Below are 10351 nucleotides of genomic sequence, written 5' to 3' on the forward strand. Positions count from 1 at the left end.
AAAAACAAATATCCTCTACCAAGAATAGATTACTTATTTGATCAATTGCAAGGTGCTACATGTTTCTCAAAGATTGACTTGCGGTCCGGGTACCATCAATTAAAGATAATGGAGCAGGATATTCCAAAAATAGCCTTTAGAACTTGGTTTGGGCACTTTGAATTTATGGTAATGTCTTTTGGGCTAACAAATGCCCCGGAAGCTTTCATGGATCTTATGAAACGAGTCTTCAAGCCCTTTCTAGACTCCTTTGTGATAGTGTTTATTGATGATATCCTTGTGTATTCCCGAAGTCGGGAGGACCATACTACCCATCTCGGGGTAGTTTTGCAGACACTTCAGCAACATTAATTGTATGCAAAATTTTCAAAATGTGAATTCTTGCATGAATCTGTCGCATTCTTGGGCCATGTCATTTCCAGGGGAGGAATTCTGATTGATCCTCAAAAGATTGCAGCAGTGAAGAATTGGCCTAGACCTACCACTCCAACTGAGATTCGTAGTTTCTTAGGCTTGGTTGGGTACTACAGGAGGTTTGTGGAGGGTTTTGTACTCTTGCCTCTCCATTGACTATATTGATGTAGAAAGCAGTTAAATTCCAGTGGTCTGATGCTTGTGAAAAGAGTTTCCAAGAATTGAAGTCAAGATTGACAACAGCACCGGTGTTAGCCCTACCAGAGGGTACAGAGGGGTTTGCAGTGTATTGCGATGCATTGAGAGTCGGGCTTGGGTTGTGTGTTAATGCAACACGGCAAGGTTATAGCCTATGCTTCTAGGCAACTCAAGAATCATGAGAAGAACTATCCAACCCATGACTTAGAGCTGGCAGTAGTGGTGTTTGCACTAAAGATTTGGCGACCTTATTTGTATGGGGTCCATGGGATGTATTTACGAATCATAAGAGCCTTCAATATATTTTCAAGCAGAAAGAGTTGAATCTGAGGCAAAGAAGATGGCTACAGTTACTCAAGGACTATGACATTGATATTCTCTATCACCCGGGAAAGGCTAATGTTGTGGCAGATACACTTAGTCGAAAATACATGGGATGTTTAGCTAATTTGGAGGCCCATCAGAGGCCGTTGTCTAGGGAGGTTCACCAGTTGACTAGTTGGGAGTTCGCCTTGCGAGCTCTAATGAAGGAGGGGTAATTATGCAGAATAGGGCTGAATCATCGCTTGTGGCAGAGGTGAAAGAGAATCAATTTGTGTATCCGTTGTTAGCACAACTGAAAGAGGGGATTCTCAAATACAAAACCACAGATTTTTCCTTTGGTATGAACGATGGTACCCTATGGCACCAAAACCGCCTATGTGTTCCTGATATCGACGGTCTTCGGGAAAGGATCATGGCAGAAGCTCACACTTCCAGGTATTCTGTGCACCCAGGTTCCACGAAAATTTATCATGATCTCAAGGAAATTAATTCGTGGAATAACATGAAGATAGATGTGGCGGACTTTGTGGCAAAACGTCCGAATTGTCAGCAAGTAAAGGCCGAACACCAAAGACCCGGTGAATTGGCTCAAAGCATAGAAATTCCAATGTGGAAATAGGAGATGATCAACATGGATTTTGTGGTAGGGTTACCACGCACTCCATGCAAGTTCGACTCAATTTGGGTGATTGTTGATCGATTCACAAAGTCAGCACACTTCCTGCCAGTCAAATCTACCGACACAGCGAAACGGTATACTCAGTTGTATATCAAAGAAATAGTCAGGTTACATGGCACTCCAGTCTCAATCATTTCAGATCGAGGGGATCAGTTCACAACCAACTTTTGGAAGAGATTTCTGTAAGGTTTTGGTACGCAGGTAAATCTTAGTACAACTTTTCATCCACAAATCGATGGTCAAGCAACGCGGACTATTTAGACGCTTAAAGACATGTTGCGCGCTTGTACTCTTGATTTCAAGGGTAGTTGGGATGACCATTTGCCACTCATAGAATTTTCTTACAACAACAGCTTCCACGCTAGTATCCAGATGGCACCATTCGAAGCACTGTATGGTAGGAGATGTAGGTCTCACATTGGGTGGTTCGAGGTTGGAGAAGCGGAACTGATAGGGCCGGACCTCATGCATCGGGCCATGGAGAAAGTCAAGATTATTAAGGAGATATTGAAAACTGCTCAGAGTCGCCAAAAATCCTATTTGGATGTGCATCGCAGAGATTTATAGTTCAAAGAAGATGATTGGGTATTTCTAAAGGTTTCCCCTATGAAGGGCATCATGCGATTTGGAAAGAAGGGAAAATTGAGTCCGAGGTATGTCGGACCATACAGAATCATTCAGAGGATTGGTCAGGTGGCATACAAGCTCGAGCTGCCACCCGAAATGTCATTAGTACACCTGGTCTTTCATGTGTCCATGTTGAGGAAGGTAGTGGGAGATCCGTCCATTATTGTGCCAGTTGAAACTATGGAGGTAAATGAAGAACTATCATATGAAGAAGTTCCAGTTGCCATTTTTGATAGGCAGGTTCGGAAATTGAGAAATAAAGAAATTCCATCCGTGAAAGTATTATGGCAGAACCAACAAGTTGAGGAAGCCACTTGGGAAGCCGATGATGTAATGAAAAGGAAGTATCCACATTTGTTTGAATAGTCATGTAATAGCTTTTATGCATTTATCTCCTATGAACTCTTATCTTTAGACTTGATCTATGTAAAACTGTCCCCTTTTTGGTAAAATGTTGCCTATACGGCCATGGTTGATGATTGTACAAGTTATGTTACATTTATGGAATATGGTTATACTGTTAGGATATGTTCTGGGGCTCTCTGACATGTGGATAAGGCCTAGATACAAAGCAAACTCTGGCAAAATTTTTGGAAATTCAGGGAGTTGACCAAATTTGGAGACTAATAGTATGTAAGCAGTAGGTTGCACAAAAGATCGCTAATAAGCGAAACTTGCTCCTTATTTGAGGACGAATGATCTTAAGTGGGGGAGGATGTGAGGCCCCATGAAAAATTTCCACCCTAAACCCAAAAGCTTGTAGTGGCAATTAGGATCATGTATTAGAGATGTCCGGACCTTTTTGGACTGATCTATGCTATAAAAAGTCAAGAAATAATGTTTTTCAGAAAATGCAATTTTGCGGTCGAGAATGTGGTCGCATATCAGGTATGCGGACCGCATAATCTCCGCAAAGTGAGTCAGTGTGTTGGTCAAATTTGAGGTTAAATATGCAGTCCATTATGCGATCGCATAAGCGATATGTGGATTGCATAGTCGTCGCATTATTTCCTTAGGATTTTGTAAGTAGCGGTTCTGCGGTGCATTATACGACCACGGAACAGGTATGCGGACCGCAATTCTGCCGCATACCCAGACAGAATGTTCATATTTTGAGAACATTTTTGCGGTCCATTGAAGATAATCAGGTTAGGGCACCTAAATCCTCATCCCAAGAGGTATGATTTCATTACCTCAGCTCTTGTTCATATGCTTTGCAATAAGGGATCACTAGTAAAGTAATTCATGGGTATAAGATTGAATTTCTTGCATGCATATCACACCATAGAATATTGGGAGGTAGTGAACTAAAAAGAAAGCAAGAAGGGTATAAAATGATAGAAATTTCTCTCAAAAGGGCCTAAGATCACAATGCACCTTTAGTGTTTGATAGTATGCTCAAAACAAGCTAGAATCTCAATCTCGTCTCTAATTCTCGGTTTAATTTGTAATTCTTACATAATAGATCGAAGTGCTAAAAGTTCCGGAATTTTGTAAGGAATAAGGAAAGCTTTATTGAGGTATGTATGGCTAAAACCCCGTCTTTTAAAAATTGAGCTTCATCTTTAGTTGTGTGAGTACGGTAAGATTAAATTGAATTTTTGTATTGATTGTTATTTCACTTGACTTGGTGTTGCAATCATATATGCGTGGAGATTGTGTCTCAAATTGATAAACGTTCTATTCTTGATAATTTGAGAAGGTGCAAGGACTATGAATCATATATCGAAATGCTTAGACCTTATATTGAAACTGAAGTGCGTTGTTGTGCCATTTACATGAAGTCTCATCTATGCCTACAACCTTATTTGCTCTTGTGTGCCATACTCTCTTGAATTACAAACCTAATGTTGAAAATGGGAACAATGTGAAACGTGAATTGTGGAATGTGAAAATTGTGGCCCCAAGTGCCGGTAAACTAATATATGTGTAACCAAAGATTGGAGTAGGAAGAATAATGGAAAATGGTATTGCCTCGGTAAGGCGGCCTAGATGATCGGGTCGTGATCGAACGCCATGACATATACACATGCCGGTTATGCATTGATGATTGAAACTGGAAAGTGTGAATAGAACATTGGTAATGTCTCCGAGAGATGGCCTAGCCGATCGGGTCGAGATCGGACTTCGCTCAAGATAGCGGTGGCAATGTGAACGATGTGGAACAGTAAGAAATGCCCATCTAAAGGCTATGGAAACATGATGTAGAGGTTGTGTAATTCTTTCATGTTGATAATGTTGTGATCGTTTAAAGCTTTGGAGTGATACCTGTGATTTCCTTATTTGTGTATGAAAGTTCCTTCTAATTTGATGGTGTTTAGTTATACATACTTGTACTATTCCATGGTACCAACGTCCCATTTGCCGGGGGCGCTACATTTTTAAATGAATGTAGGTGGCTCCATGGCGGATAGTGTCGATTGTGTGTAGCAGAGCATCCTTTTCTCAAAATCTTGGTGAGACCCTTCCTCCTTCAAGGGGTCATGTGGTACACCTTTTGTTATAGACATCCATTTTGAGGTATAGACGGGGCCTTGTTGTTGGTGTTGCTATCACTGTCTTTTGTATCCTTAGAGGCTCTGTAGATGTTTGTATGGGTTATGTACGGGTATTGGATAGGTCAATGAACCATGTTGTAACCTTGTACTCTTGCTTTCTTTTAAACTATAACTGTATGGAATCTTGGACACTTAATTACGGATTAATGTTGTGATTTAAAATGAACTAACTTTATTGAATGTACTATCTTTCCTTGTCTAAATAAATGAAAGCATGGTTTCCCTATTCATATTTAGTTGGATGGGTAGTGTTTGATGAGGCTTGCGCAGTTGGGTTCACTCGATTGAGCACCGGTCGTGACTCCCGAGGTTGGTGCGTGACAATTTCACATTCTTCATTTATTGTTGGTGGTTGCAAACATTAACAAGTGCCATTAAATTCTTACTTTGCTTGGGAAAGAGGGTTAGAATTTGGTAGAAGTAAATATCAAAGACTCAAGGCTCTAAACCTTGTTTAATAGAATTGCTTAGGAATAAGTGGATTTTATTTGACATATATTGATTGTTCTTAATTGCAACTCTTTTATATTTGAAAAAATTATAAAGAGGAAATATTACCCAACTATTGAAAAATATTGGGTAGTCATTTAGAAATCATTTGCATATCAAAAGAACATTCCATTAGCAATATATTATATTAACACTGATAGCATTACACTTCATTTAAGGGGACACAACCTTGGTTTCTTTAATCAAATTATTTATATTCTCAATATCACAATTAGTTATTTCTTCCAACAAAACTCAATTCATACTCTTGTTACCATTAACCGGATAGAATTACGACTTTAGTCAAGTACCATACGATTTGAGTAACCTTTTAACACTTATTCCCCATGGGATTCGACCCCAACCTTGTTGGTTATTATATTTGACACTGACTGCCTTACACTATTTATTAAAGTGCAATTTGAGTGTATCAAATTTTGGCACTGTTGCCGGGGAATACGATTTTGAAATTACTAATTAGTGTGTGCTTTACTTTACGTCTTATTCTATTCCATCACACTTTGCTTGTTTTGCTTGGTGATGATAGGAAAACATGGGCGAATATGAAGAAGAAATGGAGGCAGAAATGGAAGAAAATCCTTTTGCGGATAGAGAGTAGTACATTGAGGATTCAAATGCTATTGTACCTTCAGTCATTGGCGCTGCAACTTTCAATGTGCAACATGGTTTAATCCGTATGCTCAAAGCGGAGTGGTTTTTTAGGAATTCTACTAATGATGATCCAGCACAACATCTTAGAAAATTCTTGTGTGTGTGTGAAATGCACAAGCAAAAAACGTCATTGATGATGCCCTAAGGTTGAGGTGCTTCAAGTACTCACTAGCTGGGGCCGCAAGGAAATGGCTTCAAAATCTGCCACAAAACTCCATTCATTCTTGGCCCGAACTTGTCCGAGCATTCTTAGCTAAATGGTTCCCGTAAAGTAAGATCTAAGCTCGGGGATAAAATCTTCTTTTTCAAGCAAGTACCAGGAGAACATCTACATAAGGCATGGGATCGGTTCAAATTATATTTGGTGAGGTCTCCCGATCATGGTTTTCCGGATTCCATCTTGTTGGAAAAATTCTACATGGGCTTAGATCCGATGAACCAATCTATAGCCAAGAATGCAGCTGACGAGTCTTTTATGGACAAGACATTCACAAGGATCACACAAATCCTTAAATAAATGGCACAACATAATCAAGCTTGGCACTCCGAGGACACCACAGGTGGAATTGCATATGGTTCTCCCTCCTCGACCAACCTAATTAAGGAGAATCAAGAGCGAGATCAACTAATCGCAGGTCTTGCCACAAATGTCAATGTGTTGACAAAAATGTTCACGGAAAGCCAAACAAAGAAGATGAATGTGGTGGAAGATGTGCAACCCATATCAAATGAGGATTTTGAGGAAGCAAACTACATCAACAACCCTCAATGAGGGTATCAAAGGAAACAATACAAAGGTCAAGGACAACAAAATCAATGGAGGCCTAACCCGTAAGGGCAAGGCCACCAACAATGGCGAAATGACCACGGTGGCTCAAATCAAGGAAATTGGAACAACAACAACTTCTCAAAACGGAGTTCAAACCCTTAAGTTCATCCAAAGGGTCAATATTCAAATCAAGGTTCTTCAAGTGAATCTAAGTTGGAAGGCATGCTTGAACGGGTATTGCAAAATCAAGAGAAGTCCGACACTTCTATGAGGAACATGACCAAGCTTGTTGGCTCTCATACCGCATCCATTCAATAATTGGAGATGCAAATGAGAGACCTCTCTAGGGAACAAAATCCAAAGAAAAAGGGAACACTCCCTAGTGACACAATAGCGAACCCAAGGGGTAGTGGGAGTGGTCCAACTTCTTATGTCATGGAAATTAGTACTCGGAGTGGGAAGATACTACAAGAAGAGGGTGAACAAGATACTACTACTCGAGCACGTGACTTTGCAAGAGCCCTTTGTGATAATGGGGCTAGCATCAACATAATGCCTCTTGCCATTTATAAGCAACCAAGGCTAGGTATGCCAAGTCCCACAAGTGTGAGATTGCAAATGGTCGATCGTTCCATAAAGAGACCTGTGGGGATTGTTGATGATGTGCTTGTTAAAGTGGAAAAGTTTCATTTACCCACCGATTTCATAATCCTAGATTGTGCGGTTGACAAAGCATATTTTCATGGACAGGATATGAACCCGACAAGGGTCTCGACAAGAATCTCTATGGTATCACTAAACCGATACAACTTGTATATGATAAAATCGGAGAATCCAATTTTCCGTCAATATGGTGCCTCATAAACATATTTCACAAGGTTCGAAACTAGGGTCGAGGTTCACCCTTGAGGGCTATCAATGCTTGATTGCGGGTGATACAGACCAATGGTTATGATGGACAAGTGGGGAGTTCCCAAGGCGCATAACTAGAGCTAACAAAGTCTAGTGAGCTAAAATCAGACCCGAATCATGATTTCAACTAGTTGTCCCATCTTCATATCTTTGTAATTAATGCATTTGTACTATGTTGGGATTCCCCCTCTTATCTAAAGGGGATCTTTGTCATTTTGTATACATTTGTTGCTCAATACTAAATATACAAGAACATTCTCTCTTCTCTCTAACACATTCTTTTGAGTTCATTACTCCATTTATTGCTTACATTAATTGTGTTCTATTTATTATTCATCATTTATTGCTTATTATTGGCCATAAAGAGTCGTCACTGATTTTATTCTAAATGTTAGTCGTTGATCGATTAACCCCATTAGCTCTATGAGCTTTAGACTCGCACCCGAGGCCCAGACTATTAATCATTCGGTTTGGATATCACCTTGTTCTCCAACTCCTATTTCGTTTCTAAGTTTTCACATTGCATCAACTTCTTAACAACTATCATAAGCATTCACCTATCACCTTCAGAGAAAGTTAGATTTCCGTGCACCAATAATATGGCAGAATATGAGGCTTTCATCTTAGCACTTAATTTGGTCATTGACATGAATATCCAAGAATTGCTGGTAATTGGTGACTCGGATCTTTTAGTACATCAGGTTCTAGGATAGTGGGCTACAATGAATACCAAAATACTACCGTATCTGTATCATGTTCAAGAGTTGATGAAAAGATTCACAATGATAGAATTCAAACATGTTCCGAGAATCCAATATGAGTTCGCCGACGCATTAGCAAATTTGTCCTCCATGATACAGCATCCAGACAAGAATTTCATCGACCCTATTCCAGTAAGAATCCATAATCAACCAACTTATTACGTTATGTTGAAAAATAAATGGATGGGAATATGTGGTTCCACGATATAGAGGAATACTTGGCAAAAAAAAAAAGAATACCCGGAGCACGCAAATCATACTCAGAAATGCACACTCCGAAGATTATCCAACCATTTCTTCCAAAGTGGAGGAATTATGTACAGAAGGACTCCAGACCTAGGATTATTATTATGCTTTGACGCAAAGGAAGATTCCAAACTCCTCGAATAGATATATGCCTGAACTTTCAGACCGCACATGAATGGTTTTGTTTTAGCCAAGAATATATTGAGGGCAGGATATTTTTGGAGTACTATAGAAACGGACTACATCAGGTGTGTCCAAAGTGTCACCAGTGTCAAATACATGCAGATATGATACGGGTACCACCAAAAGAACTCAATGAAACAAATTCACCTTGGCCTTTTGCCTCTTGGGGAATGGATGCATCAGTCCGATCGAGCATGGCGCATCAAACGGGCACAAGTTCATTTTAATGGTCATGGACTACTTCACAAAATATGTTGAGGTTGCATCTTAAAAAGTTGTAACCAAGAAAGTCATCGCAGATTTTGTTAGGTACCATATCGTTTGCCGATTCGGGGTGCCAAAATCCATCATCACAGAAAATGCTGCCAACCTCAATAGTGACTTAATGAAGCTTTGTGTAAAACCTTCAAAATCAAGCATAAGAATTTCAGAGCATACAAGCCTCAAATTAATGGAGTCGCGGAGGTCGCAAATAAAAATATCAAGAAAATATTGATAAAGATGGTAGACAACCACAACCAATGGCACGAGAAATTACCATTTGCCTTATTGGGGTACGGTACCATAGTTCGCACATCAACCGGAGCAACTCCCTACATGTTGGTCTACGGTACTGAAGCTGTCATTTCCGCCGAGGTCGAAATTCCTTTTTTGATAATTATACAAGAAGCAAAAATCAGTGATGTAGAAAGGATACGGAGCCGCTATGAACATTTGGCTATTACTAACGGGAAAACAATGAATGTGGTATGTCATGGTCAGCTTTATCAAAACAAAATGTCTAAAGCTTTCAACAAAAGGGTTAGACCCCAACAGTTTGCACAGGGGCAGCTGGTGCTAAAGCAGATCTTTCCACATCAGGATGAAGCCAAAGGAAAGTTTTCACCCAACTGGCAAGGTCCTTATATGTTTTATCGAGTACTAACAGGAGGAGCACTCATACTTGTAGAAATGGATGGAGATATTTGTCCAAAACCTATGAACTCAAATGCAATCAAGAGATGCTATATTTAGGATTATTTATGTTTCTTCATTTGATGTAACTGACTATGCTTGACCTGATTCCCATTTAAGAGGGGACACGTAGGCAACCCTATGGGTTCAGTCACATCTTAATAAAATCTTCATTTTCCCTATGGTCAAAAACTAGGGCAGAATTTTGAGGAGTACCCTCAAAATTCTAGAGCAAATCTAGCAACTTTCAAGATATGCGGGACAAGCGAAGAATCGCTTATTAAACTGGGGCAAAATTTTGAGGAGGACCCTAAAAATTCTAATGCAATGAAGTTGCAATGTCTCTAAAGTGTCACAGTCATTGGTTCATCTAATCTACTCGATATCATATAATATTTTTTTTTAAATAACAATATTTATCAAATGCATGCATATTTAGCGAAAAAATTTTATTTCTATGGCAGCCAGATGTTACCCAGGGTAACTCAAACAGGATCTCCGAAGCAAAGCAAAGCAAGCAGGCGAAGGCACAAACCAACCTTCCCGCAAAACTCACAATTTTTCT

At 39.7% G+C, this 10351-nt stretch overlaps 2 protein-coding genes across 2 annotated transcripts; both read left to right on the top strand.

Annotated features, from left to right (window-relative positions):
• Positions 1 to 1153: 1153 nt before the first annotated feature.
• On the top strand, positions 1154 to 5908 carry LOC138877381 (uncharacterized). The gene is made up of 3 exons (XM_070156989.1): positions 1154 to 1489; positions 2384 to 2572; positions 5837 to 5908. Exons 1-3 carry the CDS (start codon positions 1154 to 1156, stop codon positions 5906 to 5908), a joined length of 597 nt encoding a protein of 198 aa, XP_070013090.1.
• A 3425-nt stretch (positions 5909 to 9333) lies between these two features.
• Positions 9334 to 9846, top strand: LOC104230762 (uncharacterized). The gene has a single exon (XM_009783638.2). It carries the CDS (start codon positions 9334 to 9336, stop codon positions 9844 to 9846), a length of 513 nt encoding a protein of 170 aa, XP_009781940.2.
• The last annotated feature ends 505 nt before the right edge of the window (positions 9847 to 10351 follow it).

The sequence above is a fragment of the Nicotiana sylvestris genome, chromosome 9 (genome assembly GCF_000393655.2).
Source record: "Nicotiana sylvestris chromosome 9, ASM39365v2, whole genome shotgun sequence".
Classification (NCBI taxonomy): domain Eukaryota; kingdom Viridiplantae; phylum Streptophyta; class Magnoliopsida; order Solanales; family Solanaceae; genus Nicotiana; species Nicotiana sylvestris.

Excerpts from the sequence above, each read along its gene's own strand:
- LOC138877381 (XM_070156989.1), top strand. The coding sequence starts at position 1,154 with ATGCAGAATAGGGCTGAATCATCGCTTGTGGCAGAGGTGAAAGAGAAT. Across the intron at positions 1,490-2,383 it reads AACGTCCGAATTGTCAGCAA|GTAGTGGGAGATCCGTCCAT; the intron begins GTAAAGGCCGAA and ends ATGTTGAGGAAG. Across the intron at positions 2,573-5,836 it reads CCACTTGGGAAGCCGATGAT|GAAAACATGGGCGAATATGA; the intron begins GTAATGAAAAGG and ends TGGTGATGATAG.
- LOC104230762 (XM_009783638.2), top strand. The coding sequence starts at position 9,334 with ATGGTAGACAACCACAACCAATGGCACGAGAAATTACCATTTGCCTTA.